This window comes from Haliotis cracherodii, unplaced genomic scaffold (assembly GCF_022045235.1).
Source record: "Haliotis cracherodii isolate W230 unplaced genomic scaffold, xgHalCrac1.p SCAF_24, whole genome shotgun sequence".
NCBI lineage: Eukaryota > Metazoa > Mollusca > Gastropoda > Lepetellida > Haliotidae > Haliotis > Haliotis cracherodii.
Window position 1 is genome coordinate 6,907,891 of NW_027266280.1, and position 23,504 is coordinate 6,931,394.

Genomic DNA, 23,504 nt, shown 5'->3' on the forward strand with positions numbered 1-23,504 from the left:
CAAAAGCTTATCTACAGCTCTGTGCATAAATGTTGATCTGTGAGGTGTTTTCAGTAACATCTAAAGTAATCCATAAGGTTTTCAATATATTTGTTTCAGAAAAATGTCAGAACTGTGGGTCAATGACTTGCTTAATTATGCTACTTCCTGATCTATTATAGGCACACACAAACGTGGTCCCTGAACCGACCACAGAAATGTTATGATTCATCCATTCTTACACTAGACTCAATATAATCAATGTGATAATTCAGTTTCTTTAAAGTAATGCAGGCGCATGTAGTGTGATTCATCGATCTGGTGAATCATGTCAATCTCAGTCAACGTCTTCTACTTTGTTTACTGTTTATTCCTCCACACCACAGTGGGCTGCAGATGGTAATATCAGAGTCATATCACACTGGCCTGGAGCATGTATAGTCAGCATTATCACAGTCATATCACACTGGCCTGGAGCATGTATAGTCAGCAATATCACAGTCATATCACACTGGCCTGGAGCATGTATAGTCAGCATTATCACAGTCATATCACACTGGCCTGTAGCATGTATAGTCAGCATTATAACAGTCATATCACACTGGCCTGGAGCATGTAAAGTCAGCATTATCACAGTCATATCACACTGGTCTGTAACATGTATGTGTATATCACAGTCATATCATGAAAGGCTATCATTAGCACTTCCAAAAACAGTATCATACGATGGTACTGATAGTGGTGTAATGAGTCATCAAGCATGCATCACTTGTCTTTCATGATATGAATGTCTCATTGTGATGTCTCATATCAATACAAAACAAGGTTATTCAAGCATATTCAAGCATATTCAAGGGCTACTTGTAAACGTAAATGTAAATTAATTGTAATATACAATTGTCTACTGAAACGTTCTTGAGATCTCAAGCCACTTTTTCATTAACTCAAATGTAATAGATATGATTTGGTTGGTCTTGTACTCATCCTGTGATGGAATTTGTTTTATAGTATGAAAAGCGTTGACTCTCGTTCGAAAGAATCCGGACATCGGCCTGTACGGATTATATCATGACGTCATAATGTCTGATGTGTCACTTGTTTGTCACACCACAACCGACTCTGTTCGCACTTTGGTTACCATGCCGAAAGTTGGATGATGGTCTCAAGTTAATCCATTTGTCACACACAAACATTTCACAGAAAATTAATCCCATAACTACTGAAAGTGTAATCATGTGACAGTGTCCAAAATAACTGCCTGCCCGTGGCTGGTAACTTTTCTGTTGGGCTGCATGAAATTTCCCTCGACTGTCTTTTAACATTACTTACGTATTCAGTTTTATCATAACTCATAAAAAGTAATTTTTTGCAATATTTCAACTGAAACTATAAGGGATTTGTCTCTGATTTTCGTGATTTTTCAATTTTCAATGTTCATAGTGTCTGAATGCGGGCAGGTAACTTTGAACACGGTAGGGCAATATTTATTGGTCACATGCCCGACTGTCCTGTTGGGTTTTAAAACTGTTTCAAGCACTGATCATGTGTCACATGTGTCAATAGTGGTTGTTTGGTTTTTTACAAGCTGAAACGGTTGTGTGTGAGCCATGGCCTTCAGTTTTGTCATGATCCAATTCAGCTCAGAAACATGTACGTCACAATATTTCATGGATGTCATGGAGGTCTGCGTCAGCTATAGTTTATACACATAACAGTTGCCAGAAGTGTTAGTTGAACACAGCTGCCCTACACAAAAAGGGTACCATCACTACCAACCTGTTCAAAGAACTCCTCCATGAAACCCCCGGTATCCACGGTAACAGCGACATCGTCAGCATCATCGTCATCACTCTGAGCCTGAAAATAATATGATGTCATTAGCCTTCATAATACATAATACATCAGCCTTCATCATTCATAATACATCAGCCTTCATCATACAAAATACATCGGCCTTCTTCATCATACAAAATACATCAGCCTTTTTCGTCATACATAATACATCAGCCTTCTTCATCATATAAAATATGTCGGCCTTTTTCATCATACAAAATACATCAGCCTTCATCATATAAAATACATCAGCCTTCTTCATCATACAAAATACATCGGCCTTCTTCATCATACAAAATACATCAGCCTTCATCATACAAAATACATTGGCATTCTTCATACAAAATACATCAGCCTTTTTCATCAGACAATTAGTGTGAGTGAATGAGTGAGTGTTTCATGTTGATCATAACCAACATTGTAAAGCTAACATATCACAACAGAGTTAACATACCTACATAACAGTTTGTGTGAAACTTAAGTCAGTTAAGTGTCTACTTGCTAGAAGTAGCCTATTGGCATGATTGAACTGGTTGTTAATGTAGATATAGGGGCCATTATGAGCTGAGATAACTAGACAGGAAAATACTCTACTAGGATGTAGCTTCAGACTTTTGGCTTCAATGGCAGACTGATAGAACAGACAAAATTACTCCTGTACTGCAAATTACAAAATGACGTACATGAGTAAATGGCTCAGCAATAGTTGGTTGTAGCCATCTTAAACAATTCAAACCACATTTGACAACACCATTGCGGAAACTATAGCCACAAAATCTCAGGAGAATTCGCAACCCAGGTTGGACCTATGTTTCAGAATCATTTCTTCCCTAATATGAAAATATTTTGACATTTCTTTTTCCAGTATTGTTTTTATACATATCAAGACTTGAGTTGTGAACTTTTTGTGGAATTTTGTTTCAACATGTTCAAGGTTTGTATCAGCACTAAAAATTTACTGTCGGCTCTAGCAATATTTTCCAAGGTGCCATTTCAAACTTTAACATTGTTTAGGAGCCACATCAAAATTAAAGGAGCCACATGGATTTCGGCTTATAAACAAATTAACATTTCAGACCTTAGCAGTGTTAGAAACTAACAGTTTCAGTCCACTAGTCCTTATAATGCTATATAGCAAACCCCTAAAAATGGCAAATTTCTAATAGTCCTTATGATACCTCATCTTCCCGAGGCAAGTGAGTTAACTGACTTTAAAAGTCCAGTTTCCACCCTTGCCGAACTAGGCTGGTATTATGGAGTTACATTTTGGCTGGACTAACGAGTCCATGCATAGTCCAATCAAAATCGTGCACTGAAATCGAAATCCGGTTCGTAAACTTTCGTGCAGATTGCAGTCAATTGCAGGATTTGCAAAGCATGTGCACAGGCCAACTCGTTGTCAGCCGATATTTTCCTAATCTTTTCATGTTTTTAATCAAGGTGTCGCATGATTTGATGCATTTCGCAATGTAAAACACATTTTATCACAATATAGATCTTGATTATCGATCAGAACGTCTTGACCTGGTGCCTACATTTTGTGTGAAGCAAACGCAAGTGATACGAGAGGTGGAATCAGATTGGTCCATAGGAGAGGCTTAGAAGAGACACAACTGGTAATAGCCACTGGTGGCGCTACGATTGAGCCCAGTAATTCCAGCCTAGTTCGGCAAGGGTGGAAACTGGACTTTTATAGTCAGTTAACTCTCTTGCTTCGGGAAGATGAGGATACCTTTAACTATTGGTCAGTTTGGCAAGGACTAAAGCACTAGTGCCAATTTCAAACGCTGCTTAGCCACGGTTATTTCATCATTCTGTGATGGACAGGGTGCCTTCGAGATGGCTCTTGATAATGTGTCGACACATATCTCTATGATTTGAACATGCTATAATCGTCAAGGAAAACTGAGAAATGTGTGCATGACAGGTAATATTTGCAGCATTACAGACAATAGCATCAGAAGCAAGAGAGGCTTCAGTATTACTGTCAGTAGTTATACTACACCTTAAACAAGGAAGTCGTGATGCCGATATAGACAAGCTATGCTGTTTGTCAGTTTCTTTCAATATGTGAAATATTTTAATCGCCATGCTGATTCTTTTGATGCGAGCCAACTGGCAACTGAGCAACAAATAGGTCACAGAATGGTAATTTAAATCACAAATGCGACCAATTTGGTCACAACTTGGAAGGCTGTGTATGAGAGGCAATGCCCATGTGTGTAACGACAAATGCGATGTATTTGTGAATCATGCTACAGTGAAAAACAAAGCAAGCCTGACGACAGGGTTCCATGTGCAAGATCAATGAAGCGGAGATCTGTGGAACTGTGAGACAGGCAAGAAACATGCAGGTCATGAATTGAAATATTTAAGTTTCCTTGGAATATAAGTATCCAGTTATTGGTGGCAGCAATGTATTCAACGACTGAATAAAACTTTCCTTATCACTGGGTTTACTGTTTAATCTGCACACCGCTTCCACTGTAACCCTGAATCATAGATCTGATAGGTATACGACAGTCATAGTTCCATTTGCCCTAAATGCATGATAGTCTAGCATCTATAGTCTGGTGTAGACATGCGGTAGTCCTGCAGCTATAGTCTGGCGTAGACATGCGATAGTCTGGCAGCTATAGCCTGGTGTAGACATACGATAGTCTGGCAGCTATAGTCTGGTGTAGACATACGATAGTCTAGCATCTATAGTCTGGTGTAGACATGCGATAGTCTGGCAGCTATAGTCTGGCGTAGACATGCGATAGTCTGGCAGCTATAGTCTGGTGTAGACATGCGATAGTCTGGCAGCTATAGCCTGGTGTAGACATACAATAGTCTGGCAGCTATAGCCTGGTGTAGACATACGATAGTCTGGCAGCTATAGTCCGGTGTAGACATACGATAGTCTGGCAGCTATAGTCTGGTGTAGACATATGATAGTCTGGCAGCTATAGTCTGGTGTAGACATACAATAGTCTAGCATCTATAGTCTGGTGTAGCCATACGATAGTCTGGCAGCTATAGTCTGGCGTAGACATGCGATAGTCTGGCAGCTATAATCTGGTGTAGACATACGATAGTCCGGCAGCTATAGTCTGGTGTATACATACGATAGTCTAGAATCTATAGCCTGGTGTAGACATACAATAGTCTGGCAGCTATAGTCTGGTGTAGACATACGATAGTCTAGCATCTATAGTCTGGTGTAGACATATGATAGTCTGGCAGCTATAGTCTGGTGTAGACATACGATAGTCTAGCATCTATAGTCTGGTGTAGACATATGATGGTCTGGCAGCTATAGTCTGGTGTAGACATACGATAGTCTGGCAGCTATAGTCTGGTGTAGACATACGATAGTCTGGCAGCTATAGTCTGTTGTAGACACACGATAGTCTGGCAGCTTTAGTCTGGTGTAGACATACGATAGTCTAGCATCTATAGTCTGGTGTAGACATACGATAGTCTGGCAGCTATAGTCTGGTGTAGACATACGATAGTCTGCCATCTATAGTCCGGTGTAGACATACGATAGTCTAGCATCTATAGTCTGGTGTAGACATACGATAGTCTGGCAGAGACATATGATAGTCTGGCAGCTATAGCCTGGTGTAGACATACGATAGTCTGGCAGCTATAGTCTGGTGTAGACATATGATAGTCTGGCAGCTATAGTCTGGTGTAGACATATGATAGTCTGGCAACTATAGTCTGGTCCAAGACATACAATGACATAGACATAGCTCCTGGTCCTACAGTCTTGTCTTGACATACCTTAGTCAAGTGTGCTCTAGACATGGAATAGTCTTGCACCTACATTTCCCCAAATTTGACACAGACATGGTCACATTATTATAGCAATATTTCAGATTGTTCGACACAGAGTCAGTCATAGATAGTCACATTTCCAACTGTCTGACAATCACAGATGTATGCTCATCAAATATCCGACACTTTGACGTAGATGTATCCTGACTGCTGCATTGTGGGAGAAGTGCAGACATCTGGTCTCCACGACAGCTACCATCCAAGCAGGGCAATTACCATGACCACAGGGATGTAGAATACATGTTACATAACTCCTAAAGTGTTTAGCTATGATCTCGTAAACATTTCATATTCAGCTTTTGTGCTGCAATAATAATTCTACACTAGAGGGCCATTATATCAATGGCAGAATTGATTTCAGCTCAGAGGGCCTTTCCTGAAATAAATAAATCTGTCTGCCAGTTACACTTACGAATGCAAAAATAACCTTTGGTCATCTTTCATTGTTCAAAGTCCCATTTTGACCCGAGCAATATTCTCTATAAATAAATTCAATACATATGCATTACACATCTATCATAACAGGAAACACTAACAGCCAAAACGAAACCTGTAGTGAAAACCTACAGTGAAAAAAACCTGCAGTGAAAATCTACAGTGAAAACCTGCACTGAAAACCTGCAGTAAATCCTAGAGTATAAACCTACAGTGAAAACCTACAGTGAAAAAAGAACGCAGTGAAATCTACAGTGAAAACCTCTAGTGAAAACCTACAGTGAAAGATGAAGTGAGTTAGTGAGTGGGCATCCACAACAACACAATGGGGTTGCCTTTTATACCTACATATGGAACTTGACGTTTTAGTATAATTTCAAGATACAGAAATCAGATATGGAGCCATTGCTGGTCTGAATGCTTCACCAAATCGTACCAATAATTCAGTACAAATAGCATGAGGACATTTTTGTGAATTTATCAACTTTTGATAAGACATTCTTCTATATCATTAACAAATTTCAATAAAAAATCAGGACATATTGGATGACAGTAAGACAATTTTCCAGAAACTGAAACGATTTTATACCTTACATACAGCAACAATTCAGCTCATCAAATATGCGTATGTCATACATACTGTAAGAGCAAGCACCCAATAGATATATCTAAATACGATCCAGACATACTTCTTCATATGGTGTTATCAAAAATATATTCGGTTCCACGTCTACCAGTAGTGTCGAAATAAACTGCATAAATGACCAATCAACACATGGCTTGGGACTGACTCAGATGTTGATGATCCACGCCAGTGTCCCGGGGCTGTCTTATTGATTAAACATTTATTAGTAATGATCTACAAACCGCAAGTGATGATACTCGCTTACTTTCCTACACAGGATGCATCAGGTTTTCGCATAGTCAACAAAGAACAGTTGGGTTGGGTTAAGTGGAGTTGAGTTGTTTCTTTCTTTCTTTCCTTGTTGTTTAACACCGCACTCAGCAATATTACAGCTATATGATGGCGGTCTGTAAATAATTGAGTCTGGACCAGACAATCCAGTGATTGACATCATGAGCATCGATCCACGTAATTGGAACACTATGACATGCATGAAACAAGTCAGCGAGTCTGACAACCCAATCCAATTAGTTACCTCTTACGACAAACATAGTCACCTTTTACAGCAAACATGGGTTGCTAAAGACCAGATTTTGGGAGATAACAACTGGTCCCTCTGACTAACAGACAACCCAGCAACCTATGCTGGTCGTCAGTTCCCAGCAACCTATGCTGGTCGTCAGTTCCCAGCAACCTATGCTGATCGTCAGTTCCCAGCAACCTATGCTGGTCTCAGACCCAAGCAACCTATGCTGGTCGTCGGTTCCCAGCAACCTATGCTGGACGTCAGTCCACAGCAACATATGCTGGTCTCAGACCCAAGCAACCTATGCTGGTCGTCGGTTCCCAGCAACCTATGCTGGACGTCAGTTCCCAGCAACCTATGCTGGACGTCAGTCCCCAGCAACCTATGCTGGACGTCAGTCCTCAGCAACCTATGCTGGTCGTCAGTCCCCAGCAACCTATGCTGGTCGTCAGTCCACAGCAACCTATGCTGGTTGTCAGTTCCAAGCAACCTATGCTAGACGTCAGTCCCCAGCAACCTATGCTGGTTGTCAGTTCCAAGCAACCTATGCTGGACGTCAGTCCCCAGCAACCTATGCTGGTCGTCAGTTAACAGCAACCAATGCTGGTCGTCAGTCCCCAGCAACCTATGCTGGACGTCAGTTCCCAGCAACCTATGCTGGTCATCCCCAGCAACCTATGCTGGTCGTCCCCAGCAACCTATGCTGGTTGTCAGTGCCCAGCAACCTATGCTGGTCGTCAGTCCCCAGCAACCTATGCTGGTCGTCAGTTCACAGCAACCTATGCTGGTCGTCAGTCCCCAGCAACCTATGCCGGTCGTCAGTTCCCAGCAACCTATGCTGGACGTCAGTCCCCAGCAACCTATGCTGGTCTCAGACCCAAGCAACCTATGCTGGTCGTCAGTCCCCAGCAACCTATGCTGGTCGTCAGTCCCCAGCAACCTATGCTGGTCTCAGACCCAAGCAACCTATGCTGGACGTCAGTCCCCAGCAACCTATGCTGGTCGTCAGTTCCCAGCAACCTATGCTGGACGTCAGTCCCCAGCAACCTATGCTGGTCTCAGCCCCAAGCAACCTATGCTGGACGTCAGTCCCCAGCAACCTATGCTGGTCGTTGGTTCAATATCATGTCACTGTAACCCAATGGCGAGGATTGTTGCTCATAATATCAATCCCAGGATTATCTGATCCAGACTTGATTATATACAGACCGCTGTCACATAGCTGGGATATTGCTGAGTGTGCCGTTACACACACACACACAGAGTGGATGCAGGATAATAATATTTTCAAACTGTAAATCTATTACACTGGTATATCCTGCAAGAGGATTTTTTTACTTCCTTGAAGATATGGCAAAAATAAATAAACTTTCCAACTTACAATTTGTTTGTCAAGCAGTTATCTTATATGTTGCCATGCTATGTGCAGCTGAGTCTCTAGCTTAACTAGAGTGTGTAAAACTAGCGGTATAGACATAAAGTTACATTCTCTTCTCATTTTTCAGCGGTCATGGAATTGGAAATTTTGTACAAACCAGTCACGCAAAAGATATTTCCTTGTAATAACCGTTAAATGAAATATCCTCAGGACACAACATAAAACAGGTATAAAACCTACTATCAAATGGATCTTTCATTAACTAAGACTATCTATTCTATTCAGGGATTAAAGGTGTCACACATATAAAACCCTGCCCCAGGCGAATCCATAAATCTGTGATCACAGACATTGAATCTAACATTGAGCATCGGTATTGAAAAAGAGTAACTGACTGCATCAATCTGGTTGTATACTGCGACACATTTGTGTCATTTATACCACAGTGGTCTGTGTGTGCTGTAGAATCTATAATGATGTGAGGTATTACCGGTATATCGGTAAATTAAGGTTCATTCTTTATCAATACGTATCACGACATAATTTTTTTATGTACGATATATCGGGTGATTTCAAATTGGTATTTTTATCTGTGTTTAATGTTATACACTTACCACAGCTTTCGCTGTCCTCGAGCGAGCAGCCTGGGCCCCAAGATGGCTGCATATTTTTTTAATGTGTAAACAATATGTTGTACCAGCATCTTGTTTTGTTCCATTTTATGAACTTCAATTCATACTTTAATGTTTTAGACTGTGCATTGCAAAATATTGTGATACACTTTAAACCTCCAATACCCATCACTAATATTAGTAATAATGTAATTACTGTTGAGGCAGCTATACCACAGTGGTCTGTGTATACTGTATAATGTATATGATGTAACTACCGTTGCATTAGTTATACCACAGCATTCTGTGTATATTGAATAATGCAATTATGTCAGTTTTACCATATTGACCTACATGTATAATAAATACATAGGTGTCAGTTATGACACACCTGTAAATACATGACACACTGACCTGTATACAGTCAATAGTACTAAATGCATGTGTCAGTTATAACATGTATAACACACTGACCTGTATATACAGTAAATAGTACTAAATGCATGTGTCAGTTATAACACACTGACCTGTATATACAGTAAATAATACTAAATGCATGTGTCAGTTATAACATGTATAACACACTGACCTGTATACAGTAAATAGTACTAAATGCATGTGTCAGTTATGACACACTGACCTGTATACAGTAAATAGTACTAAATGCATGTCAGTTATGACACACTGACCTGTATATACAGTAAATAGTACTAAATGCATGTGTCAGTTATAACATGTATAACACACTGACCTGTATACAGTAAATAGTACTAAATGCATGTGTCAGTTATGACACACTCACCTGTATATACAGTAAATAGTACTAAATGCATGTGTCAGTTATAACATGTATAACACACTGACCTGTATACAGTAAATAGTACTAAATGCATGTGTCAGTTATGACACACTGACCTGTATATACAGTAAATAGTACTAAATGCATGTGTCAGTTATAACATGTATAACACACTGACCTGTATACAATAAATAGTACTAAATGCATGTGTCAGTTATGACACACTGACCTTCATATACAGTAAATAGTACTAAATGCATGTGTCAGTTATAACATGTATAACACACTGACCTGTATATACAGTAAATAGTACTAAATGCATGTGTCAGTTATGACACACTCACCTGTACATACAGTAAATAGTACTAAATGCATGTGTCAGTTAAGACACACTGACCTGTATATACAGTAAATAGTACTAAATGCTAAGGATGGGTATTGGAGGTTTAAAGTGTATCACAATATTTGTGCAATGCACAAGGACTTGTTGCGATACATATCATAATATACTGTATAATTCTAAATTTTAAATTCAGAAGCAATCTGATACATTAAAGTATGAACTGAAGTTCATAAATGGAACAAAACAAGAAGCTGGCACAACATAATGTTTACTATTTTAATAAATACACAGCTATCTTAGGGCCCTGGATGCTCGCTCCTGGGCAGCGAAGGCATTTGGCAAGTTATAACATTAAACACATGATAAAAATACCAATTTGAAATCACTCGATATATCGAACATAAAAAAATTACATTATGATATGTATTGTGGAAAGAATGAACCTCAATTTACCGATATACCGGTAATACTGCACCCTTACTAAATGCATGTGTCAGTTATAACACACTGACCTGTATATACAGTAAATAGTCCTAAATGCATGTGTCAGTTATAACACAATGGGTTGCACATACAGTAAATATATGTCAGTTATAACACAATGGGCTACATATGCATTAAATATATGTCAGTTTAACACAATGGGCTGCATATACAGTTAATATGTGTTTCAGTTATAACACAATGGGCTGCACATATAGTGAATATGTTATGGCTGCATATACAGTTAATATGTGTTTCAGTTATAACAAAATGGGCTACATATACAGTGAATATGTCAGTTATAACACAACTGGCTCCATATACAGTAAATATGTCAGTTATAACACAATGGGTTGTATATACACTGAATATATGTGTCAGTTATAACACAATCGGCTATATATACTGTAGTATAATTTACAGTATATACAGCTGTGTGGGCTTTATGCTAGCAACATGTGTTTACCATTGTATGGAACAGAAATCCTTATTCAATGTGATCAAAGTGTTCAGTCACAGTGTGTCAGCTTGGAGGGAGCATCACCTAAACGGATATGTTGCTCTGTTCGAAATAAACGAAATAAAGCATGGAAGTCGAACTGACAAGTCACTCCATCCACCCACCCACCCCCAAAGGCCCACAGTTGTGGCTGTTCAGCACTGTGACCAAGGATAACCAAATCATCTAACTCCATCAATACAACTGGTCAGTCAGACAGAGGTTGTGATAATATACAATGTTTTTAATGAGGGATGTAACGATTCACCTATACCTACGATGTCATCGATACATAGATACACACGATACTTAAATCATCAGTTTATAAGATTGTGATACGCTATAAATTGAACAAGATCGTGATATGCTAAGATAGAACAAGAACTATTAGGGTTAATCCCATAATGGCAGAAGTAGCACAGCGCCACCTGTAAGCATGGCAGAACACAACGAAGTGGTGTTGAGGACATGCCGACTAACTTTATATTAAGTAACCATCCCTTCATGTAAACCTGTTTTGTTCTTGTGGTTTTCTTTGCAAAAGTTTTTGAGATGCAATGTAGAAATTGGCACTAGTCCTATAGTCTTTGCCCAACTGTCTAATAGTTTAGGTATAATAAGGACTAGTAGAAATTTGCCTTTTTTAAGGGTTTGCTACATGTTATCATCATAAGGACTAGTGGGCTAAACCTGTTAGTTTCTATCGCTGAGATGTCAATACATAAAATGTTTGAGGAAAGAGGTCAGTGATTTCATTTTTTCTTACTATTTGATGTGGTATATCATGACACCAGTAGTATCTTGTGTCAATCTCGTGTTACTAATCATATCGCAAGATACCAGGCAATAATCATCTCTATTTTTAATCTTCAGCTTATCGAAATTTAGAAGTGTTAGTCAGTGAGTTGGGCTTATGCCCTTTCAGCAATATTTCAGCAATGGGCTTCACATATCACCCACATGGGCCCATTGTGGGTCATCAAACCCGGATATTTGGTGTGACAGCACTTTAACCACTAGGCTGCCCCCATATTGCAGACTCCACAACATTATTGATAGTCTTGAGTAGTCATGTGGTTGGGACATATAGCAGTGTTCAAAATCAAGCATGACCATGATGAAAGTCAAAGGGTCCTGATCATAACCCCAGTGCTACAATGTAACATCAATAGGGTCCGGGATTCAAATACTGTAGCAGCAAACAGCCAAGACCCCTCCACTTCTTTATATCATATTCTGTATATTCACTGCACAGCATGTATAGAACAGTGGATGAAAGTCTACAAGTGAATAAGGAAATGCAGATGTGGTACGGAAGCTGGCTGATGCACCTGGGAATCCCTGTCAGCTGAATGTTATATACTGAAGCAGTCAGGCCAAACCTGCATCTCCAGTCCCACCGCAGCATCTATGATCAAACAACTAGTACTGCTCACAAAGTTATTCTGAACATTTCAGAGTTCTTTATGTTAGTAAACTTTTACACCAATCTTCATGATCATACAAAAAATTGGCACAAGTCCCACAGTCCTTGCCAAATTTCCCAATAGTTAAGGTAGCGTAAGGACAAATAGAAATTTGCCATTTTTACAGGTTTTGCTGTATATATTTCATCATTAAAAGGACTAGTGGGCTAAAAATACTAGTTCATATCACTGCCTGAGGATATAAATGATTAATTGCACTTCAAGTTGACATATAAGCAAGATTTGTATTATTTTTAGTTTCACTGCATAGATAACATAATATAAAGTACCATGTTTGCTGATAATGAGGACTGTATGATAGCCATAAATATATATATGCACAAGAATAATATGGTCAAGAAAATATGATTTCATCACATATCAACAACATAATATGCACATCACATAGCTGGACTCTGATAAACATGGTGCTTCTCATTATTCATAGCTGGTGTCATGAGGTTCATTTTTATAACATTTAGAGCCAGAAGAAAATATGCAAAAACAACTTTCTGAACATCGATGATCACACCTACAACGGCAGTTGTGTGACTCGGTATAAGTAATTGAATTACTTCCATATTTTGAAACAAAATCTGTTTACTGTTCGACACGTTTATTCTAAGCAGTTACTCATCTGTCAAAATCACCTGATCCAGTGTGCATACACCGATCTACACATTCCCTGATCATACAGTAAACTTTATGTAATACTCCCCATCTAACTGTCACACACAGTTATATTCCCCCTATAACACTGCTCGACGTACGGAGTGGGTCTAATTACTATCATCAAGGATTTCATTCATCAGTTGTACAAAAACCACTCCCACCCATTCTTTTCGTGTACAAGTGCCCTTTGAGTTTTTTCGGTAGGGATTTAGGCAGTGTGAGTATCCGATGGTTGCTCACAATCACTCAGGCTACAGTGGCTGGTAATGTCCACACAGGATGTAAAGCGGGCAGTGACTAGATTGATAAGATTTGAGCCGTCCCGGCCTCTACAATCACAATATAGACTATGGTAGGACTCAACGAGTGGGCAAGGTTTGCAGTCGACACCTACCGCTTTCAAAGCCGCCAGACGGTCCTTCGTCATTTTCACACACAACTACAGTCCGGCGAAAGGTTAAAATTTCACATATATCCGAAAATGCCTTTCCTATGCCATAGATTAGAGCTGGGAAGGTACAGAAACACGGCTCAAATGACAACGATCAAATCAATACAATTTTAATATTTGCATGTAGACCGTCGCCATTACTGCGCATGTCAACAAAGTTGTTCCTACTTCCTGTAGCATAATTTTAGAGCTCCATCTAGCGATGGTAGGCGGGACTCGCGTATCCAACTGACAGCAAGACAACGCAAGTTGTTCACGAAAATCTTATCATTATTATTATTTGTTGAAAAGTAAAAGAAGTATGACAATTTTTGTAAAATTAATGTAGATATATGATATGTTATAAAATATATAGATCTTAATGAAATTGTATTTAAAAAAATACAGAATCTAGAGTCTATGAATAAAGTTGTCAAAACATTAATTCAGTGCCCTTTTGAAATTTATAATATGTTCGCTGTCATGTTATCAACTTTCTAGACCATTATGCATGAAAACTATCTACACAGAGAACGTTTCGGATGTATTTAGTTACAACGATAATCATATTCTCTGATACAATCGTCTCAAATACATGAATGTTCATTATTTACTGATGAAATACTACAGTTATCTCCGAATATAAAATCGACATTTGAAATAACTTGAGTGAAATAACACTGTATCCAGGAACTAGTTATAATAAAATTCACTGACAAAATGTTTTCATAGAAAAATCATGAAAATTATACAAGATTATAAACAGAATATTTGTCTGCGCCGCTTGTGCACATATTATCTATGCAGGTCACCCGGTGAGAAAAACATGCTACGTGACAAGAAATGACAAATATATTCAATCTATTTGTGGCAGTAAAGTGCTGACACAAAAACTAGGTAATACGTAATCTAGAGAATAACCAACAAGGAATTACGGATTATGTTTCCCGAGTGCATAAATGGTGTTAATTCCGAGCCTTAAGCGAGGAACGTACAATATTCATTCGTGAGGGACAGATACTCTGTAATTCCCAGTGTCGAATACAGTAAACTGCGGTTATAACGAACTCAAAGGGACCACTGATTTTAGTTCGACATAACCGTAGTTCGTTTAAAGCATATATACATCAAATGGACGGGACCAGTTCGTTATAAGCGTATTCGTTATAAACGTAGTTTACTGTAGGTTAAAATTGTTCTATATATCAACTCATTGATTGATTTGTAAAAGTGAAAATGAAGAAAATACGGATGAAATGTCAACCCTACAGAGGAACTTCACTGAAGGCACCCTCTTGTTCAGATGGAGTAGGGGCGGTCGGGTAGCCTAGTGGTTAAAGCGTTCGCTCGTCACGTCAAAGACCCGGGTTCGATTCCCCAAATGGGTACAATGTGTATAGCCCATTTCTGGTGTCCACCGCCGTGATATTGCTGGAATATTGCAAAAAGCGGCGTAAAACCATAGTCACTCAATCACGCATAGGGAGAACTGTATTCAATTTATGATGTCACGAACAATTGATGACGTTATATCGTATTTTTGTCCCAAATAAGCACCGTGACGCCATATGGCTTCAAATGAAACATCATTATTGAAAATCGCTAAAAGTGCACACGTGCAGATATCGAAAAGTTATTACACAATAATGAAATACACCAGATATAGATCTAGGAGTAAAGGGAATTAATAACGATTGGGTGTTTTCATATGTGTATAATTAAGACATTCTCAGTGCTGATTGGTCAGCTGATACGATATGACGTTTCAATGCTCCATCGTTGATGATGTCATTCATTGTTCGTGACGTCACAAATTTATACCATTACGTCATCAGACAATAGGTAACTTATGTTTAGTTTCTTAGGCTGACATATCCTACCCTTTTCTTCATTTCCCGTTACAAAATAGGAAGTAAAAAAAATGAAATTAAGCATTGTACAGGGGTCTATTTGGATCTTATTTTTTTCTTTGAAGATATATATTCTGGTAATAAATGTTAATGTACAGGTAACCTAATAACCCTAAATTGAAAACACTGTCCGTTATCTCCGTTCTGCTTGACAAAACTAAAGACGAACTTCATTGTGTTATATTGAGTGAAGCGTATGGCTTCAGTCGAATGTTTTCAGTGGGTTGTCGACCTGAATTAGGAGTACTCACATAGTTGCCTAATTTGACTGAATCATGGCGCTGAATATGCTCAGTCATTGTATGATTTCCTCATCATACTCTACTCGTATTCGTGACAGAAATTGAAAGTTGGCGTCATATCGTTAATTGAAAAAGAAACTATAATCTGTTCTTGTATTAAAAGGGGGCACGGGTGGCGCCGCGATTCGCTGTGCAGAGTTGCGTCCCTTTGGCACGCCAGAAACCGATGATTGTGGGTTTGAATCCCGGTTCGCCCCGATTATGTTTCTAGGTTTGTCAGCACCATACCCGTGCTCGTAGGTTTCACCGAAGTGGTAAACGTCCGAGACCTGCATCACTTCGTGCTTTCCTCTTACATTAAGCCGACACGCCGTGATATAACTGGAATACTGTTAAAAGCGGCGTTTAACCCAACTCACTCACTCACACTCTTGTATAAAAAGCTAGTATGCGAGCATTTTTTAATATTGTTTACATGACTGACTATATCAAAACACAAAATAAATACAACATTTTGTTTATTTCTAAAATATATTTCTACAGATATATATCCCATGTAAGGGCGGAGTGGTATGGTTTGTTTGCTTGTTTGTTTGTTGCGGCACTCCGGTGTATATTAGTTGCATGCTGTAAATGGACAGGAGAAGCCAGTGATTGATGTCATGAGCACCGATCTACGGGGTCAGGGTACGATGACAAGCTATCAGCAGATTCCCCGAGCCTGTCCACCCGACCCACGAAGTCGTCTCGTGTCAAGCATGTATAGGTTTCGGGGGGCTCATTCTAACCCATGATCCCCGTGGGGCTTGGACGAGTTCCATGACCGGGGACATATATTAACGAAGCACTTTGAACATGCTACAAAAAGGATTGTTGACTAAAAGTTATTAAAAAGTACAAAAGGGCTTAAGCACACCAGAATAGACAAATTATGCTAGGACTAGACGTCCCCACATTGAAAGAAGATACATCAACTTTCGTTTCCTTTTAAACTTATCATTTCCGCCACTAGAGATGAAGTAGAGCATAAACAATTTTGGAAATTGTTATCATAATATGATAAATGGAAAAATAATTGTAAAATGACTGAAATATTTTTGGGCTTTGTAAATTGCCTGAGTGAAAATTTCATGTTACACATTGACTGTAACAGACAGTCTGACAGTCAGACAGATTTATTCAGTATAAAGGCCAGAGGCCCACTGTACAGTCATTTCATATAATTTCATTGACTGTAACATATACACATATATACATCACATGTGATAGCACCCTGCTTAAAGCGATTGCTCCTCACACCGAAGACCTGGGATCCAGCAGCATCCTCTACACAAATTACATGGTGATTTACTTTGTCACGATATGCTCAAATATGTTTGCTATAACGCCGCATCTAACACTATTTCAGTTATATCACGGCATTATTATTCAGCATTACGTGGGAGGAAAGCTACGAAGGGATACAGGCGTTAGACGTGTACCGTTATGGTGAAACCAAGGAACGCGCGTCTGGTGCAGACAAACCGAAAAGCATAATCATGTCGAATCTGGGAATCGAACTCACGATCACAGGCAATGGCAAACATAAGGGACACAACTCTTCAATCAAATTTCAGCACCTCGGACGATTGCGCCAACCGTGCTTTTGTTTGTTTGTTGTTTAACGCCGCACTCAGCAATATTTCAGCTATATATGGCGGCGGTCTGTAAGTAATCGAGTATGGACAGGCAATACTCCAGCTATATAACGGCGGTAAATAATCGCGCCTGAACCAGACAATCCAGTGATTGACACCAAGGCATCAATATACGCAATTGGGATAGGAAGATACCAACTAAATCAGCAAGTCTGACCACCCGATCCCGTTAGTCGCCTCTTACGACAAGCATAATCGCTTTTTACGGAAAGCATGGGTTGCTGAAGACCTATCTCTCCGGGACCTTCACGGGTGCGGTTTCAGAAAGGCTACTGAGATACCACATTAGTTGCATTTATGACATGGATACCCCACTCAGACACGGTATACTGACTCCGTGCAGACCAGTCCTTGCTTTATCCCCTAATGCCAAGCGCCAGACAGGGTAACAACAAGTATACCATCTTTTAACGTCTTTTGGTCTGTGGCGGCCAGGGAACCGAAGCCGTTCCGCTGTCTGGACACACGCTCTATCCACTAGACCACGGAGACGATTAGAGCAGTGTGACCTGGTGACACTGCATGTATGAACTTAATAACAGACATGTCACGCATATAGACATGTCACGCGTTCAGGACGTGACCATGTACATTGCTTCATATAATGTTGCCATGCGACGGTGCGTCATTTATCTACCACCTATTGCGGGAAATGCTGCTCCACTGTCAACAATTGTCACAAACGAGAGAAATATTACATTTTGTAGGAAGTAAATATAGTTTCGTTTGGGAACTTGATGTATTTGATGTAGAATAAAAATAGTTTCATTCGGATGCGTTCGCGACAAAATTGATAGATCTGACATAATATATTCTTTTGATGAAGGTGAAAGGGAGAAGACATATCTAGACTAGATTGTTTGTTGGTTGGTTTGTTGTTTAACGCCGCACTCAGCAATATACCAGCTATATGACGGCGGTCTGTAAATAAACGAGTCTGGACCAGACAATCCAGTGATTAATATCATGAACATCGATCCACGATATTGGGATCGATGACATGCATCAACCAAGTCAGCTAGCCTGACCACCGGATCCCGTTAGTCGCCTCTTACGGCAAGCATGGTGGCTGCTTGTACCATAGTCCGGACTGATGCCGATTTTATAGTGCTAGCCCACTAAGATACCATGCCGCAGTTTAAAATAAATCCCCCACTCAGACACGGTATACTGACTCAGAGCCGACCAGTCCTTTGTTTCATCCCCTTAATGTCGAGCGCCGGACAGGGTTACAATAAGTACCATCTTTTAACGTTTTTTTGTATGACGCGGCCGTGGATCAAACCCAGGACCTTCACTCTCCGGGCGGACGCTCTACCACTAGACCACGGAGGCTGTCTTTGTTTTGAAAGTAAAACATCTCACAAAGACTGAGCTGTGTATGTATACGCTGCGATCTGGAACCCCGTTGGGAATTAACATTTTATTGTATACAGCGTTGACGTTGTACGCCGTGAGTTTTTTGTGTGTTTTGTCTGTGTTTGCTTGGCTGGACGGGGCGCTTTTTGCCGAAGGCTGGGGGCAAAAGTACCAGTGTCGGATTTACATGGGATTTCATGTGATAAGGAATCCGCGGTGGCGTTCTGGGACTTCCACGCAGAACTGACTGTTGCCATATTTTTCAGAAAAAATAATTGATTTACGATTTGCTTATTTTAGAGAATTGATTCAGGATTCGCTGCATGCACGGTCGCACTGACCTCACATCCACCGCCGGGTGCATGAATCATCTTGGTCGTGTCTACTTTGTTAGGTGCATGTTGTGTGTCTCCAGCAACCCATACTTGCCGTAAATGGGGACTATGTTTGTCGTAAGAGGCGACTGACGGGATCGGTAGGTCAGGCTGCTGCATGTCATCGTATCCCAATTGCGTGGATCGATGCTCATGATGTCAATCACTTGATTGTCTGGTCCAGACTCGATTATTTACAGACTGTTACGAAAAACAATAAACAAAACTTTGTCGGGTGGATGAATCTATCATGTTGAATGTGTCGGGTGGATGAATCGATCATGTTGAATGTGTCGGGTGGATGAATCGATCATGTTGAATGTGTCGGGTGGATGAATCGATCATGTTGAATGTGTCGGGTGGATGAATCGATCATGTTGAATGTGTCGGGTGGATGAATCGATCATGTTGAATGTGTCCACATTGTCGGGTGGGGGAATCTATCATGTCTGGATCACTGGATTATCTGGGCCAGACTCGATTGTTAACAGGCATATAGCTGGAATATTGCTGAATGCGGCGCTAAACAACACACACAGACAATGATAATAACGAACTACGGTTATAACGAACTAAAGTTAGTAGTCCCTATGAGTTCGTTATAACCGTAGTTTACTGTACCAACTTCGGCTGAAAGGCCCCTCTTTGTGTGTGAGAAGGGGACACGTTTCTTTTGGGAGTATTAGTAATAATATGATTAATGTTTCTGTATTAATAAGATTTCAATATTCGTATTCATATGATTTGATTTTTTATCTTCAGAAATTGATAGAAATTCTTTTGGATTTTGGAGTTTGGTCTCAGCTATTGTCTGTTTGTTTGTTAGTTGACGCCGCACTCAGTATTATTCCAGCTATATGACGGTGACCAGAAAATCCAGTGACTGACATCATGAGCATCGATCTACGCAATTTGGATTCGATGACATGCATCAACCAAGTCAGGGAGCCTTATCCCATTAGTCGCCTCTTACGACAAGCATAGTTTACTGAAGACGTACTCTAACTCGGATGTTCACGGGTCCCTCCGCTATTGCATCTCTTGGCTTTAGGAGATGGCACATGTAGCTCACATATATCTATATATATACGGTACTGGTCTGCTAGGTCTGCTGGGCCCATCTCCGCGGTCTGGTGCCCTCCTCCACGGAGTCTAGACACCTTGATGAGGGAACACAGTGATGCTGACACCCAGCCACTATCAGTTAGGGTAACCCGTCCTGAATGCCCGAGTGTGCCGGCGTTTAAGTGTCGTTTGAATAACCTGCGTCTGGCCTATCAACCATGTTCGATTCTAACTGCAGTTATTGAACGGGCGGTTCGCTGGACAAGTGATTAAAGCGTTTGCTCGTCACACGGAAGAGCAGGGTTCGGTTGATCATGGGCAAACAATGGTGTCTCCTCTACATGGCCAGAATAGTGCATTAACAAACTCACTCACTCTCCTCTTTTCTTATTGTAACATATTAATCGTCTCGAGCTGTGTTCCATCTGATATTCAGAAACGTCCAAGCTTTATCTGTAGACATGGGAGTTGTCAATATGTTTTATATGCTATGGTATATTAATTATTTAGTATAAAAATGTCAAGAGCGAGTGAGTTCGAGTCAACCACGCTTTGGTCAGTATCATGGTTATACGACGGCTTGTCTATGGAATCCTAGAAGGGGTTTCGCGTTGTCGCATTGTCGCCCTTACAAGTACAAGCAAAAGATTTCAAAATTAACTAAAGCGCGACATTGCGACTACGCGACATTTTGGCCATTTGTCGCGCTTTGAAAAATCTTTTTTTTTGATTTTACCAAAGGGCGACATTGCGACAACGCGCCATTTTTCAAGGTTAAAAATAAGTCGCGTTGTTGCATTGTCGCGCTTTGGTTAATAACGCTTGAACCCGGGCCTTCGGCGTGACGAGTGAACGCTTTATCAATTAGGCTACCCCAACCCGGCGTGTCAACTTGCTCTGAGAGGAAAGCCAGAAGTGAGGTACGACTTTCGTGTAGCAACGAGCATTGGTAGGGTGCTGACAAACCTAGAAATATAATGAGTGAGTGAGTTAAAATTTAACTTCGCATCGGCATTATTTCAGCCATATAGCGACGAGACCAAGTTAATTTATTCACAATATGGTAATTTATGGAAAGTAATATTTAAAAACAATTTATGAAACATACTTGAGCATACTATATTTAAAAACAATTCAAGAAACATATATGAGCAAAACAATATCATGTATACAGTTTTAAAACACGGGCTATAGGCCACCAGTAACCAAAGCTAGGCCACCTCGGTGGGGATTAAGGGGACTTACAGTACCTCTGCTTCCTGCATGATACGGGGCGGTCGGGTATCCTAGTGGTTAAAGCGTTCGCTCGTCACGCCGAAGACCCGGGTTCGATTCCCGACATGGGTACAATGTGTGAAGCCCATTTCTGGTGTTCCCCGCCGTGATATTGCTGGAATATTGCTAAAAGCGGCGTAAAACCATACTCACTCACTCCTGCATGATACCCCAGCAGGATTTACGTCATCACTTTAGCCACTGGTGGTTGTGCACGATGCTAGCCAATATTAAAACATACTCAGCAAAGAGTTGGCTTAAAACACTGGTTTGATCGATTATGATAGGATAACGTGTCACCCAGGGGGACAATAATTTTACAGTACTTAATGGCCCTGGACAGAACCTTCGATAAAGTCAGTTGATAATAACATCACACCAAATTTAAAAAAAACCATATTATTATTCACATACATGTTTAAAATTTATTATACGGACCAATTTCTTTCAAATTGCTGATGATAATATGCCCGCTGACACTGGAAGAAATATATAGAGAGTAAACCGGGATAGAGCCCAGGATCACAGGGTTCTGGTACGCCTCAGAGATGCAACTCTGCACAGTTAGCAACATCTATTTTATGAGAGACACGCGTTTATTTTACTGCCCAAGCTAAATTAGGGAGAGACTGAGTGGGTGAATTGGGTTTAATGTCGCCTGGAACAGTATTTCAGTTACATCACGGCGTGTCTGTTTGATGAGGGAGGAGAGCACGAGGCGATGCAGGTCTGAGACGTTTACCACTTTGGTGAAACCCACGAGCACGGGTATGGTGCTGACAAACCTAGAAACATAATCGGGGCTAACCGGGATTCGAGTGAGTGAGTGAGTGAGTTGGGTTTAACGCCTCTTTTAACAATATTCCAGTTATATCGTGGCGTGTCAGCTTCATGTGGGAGGAAAGCCCCAAGTGATGCAGGTCTCAGACGTTTACCACTTCGGTGAAACCCACGAGCACGGGTATGGTTCTGACAAACCTAGAAACATAATAGGGGCTAACCGGGATTCGAACCCACAATCATAGGTTTCTGGCGTGCCCAAAGGACGCAACTCTGTACAGCGAATCGCGGCACCTTAGACGACTGGGCCACCCGTGCCCCCACCGGGATTCGAACTCACGTTCATAGGTGGCTGACGAGCCCAAGGGATTTGCGGGGCATTAGACCACTGAGCCCCCCGTGCCCGTCGTTATGGTTTCAAAGTTTTATTCAATCAATAACTGCGAATTATTAATGGCTCTTCAAACAAACCGTCACTCACTTCCATGGTCGCAATTTTTAATCAATAAAAATTTATTGTTAACACTTTTCACAATTCTTTTATCTTAGGATCGGTTTCAAAGGACCTTTCACAAAATAACTGGTGATAAAGTATTTCCCAAACCCAGAAGACATAAAATAATAGCTCCACCTCCCCAGGGTCCGCATACTCGATTATCCAGAGTATCACATCTCCATTCTAATAAGATAGATTATTGGTGTAGTCTGGATAAGCGAGGATGACTGTTCCATCACTTCGATTGTTCTTTCTGCACGCTGGTCACAATCGTTGCATGTGATGGAGGTATAGACTTGTGGCAACCGCGATGCTTTGTTAATTTGAAATGATTTAAAACATTTGATCCTTATACGACAGAGTCTCCATCTAAGAGGACAGGGTCACCGCTGGCGCATG

At 40.4% G+C, this 23,504-nt stretch overlaps 1 protein-coding gene across 3 annotated transcripts in view; it reads right to left on the minus strand.

Moving 5' to 3' along the window:
• The window catches only part of LOC139472324 (syntaxin), a 102,739-nt gene extending 88,680 nt beyond the window's left edge, over nt 1-14,059 (minus strand). For all 3 annotated transcript variants that reach the window (XM_071254771.1, XM_071254770.1, XM_071254769.1), the window contains exons 1-2: nt 13,872-14,059; nt 1,756-1,836 (exon numbers count right to left, since the gene is read on the minus strand). In XM_071254771.1, coding sequence (XP_071110872.1) covers nt 1,756-1,836; nt 13,872-13,904 — 114 coding nt within the window. In that variant the 5' untranslated portion in view covers nt 13,905-14,059. The remainder of the gene's footprint in view (nt 1-1,755; nt 1,837-13,871) is intronic.
• Nucleotides 14,060-23,504: the final 9,445 nt, after the last annotated feature.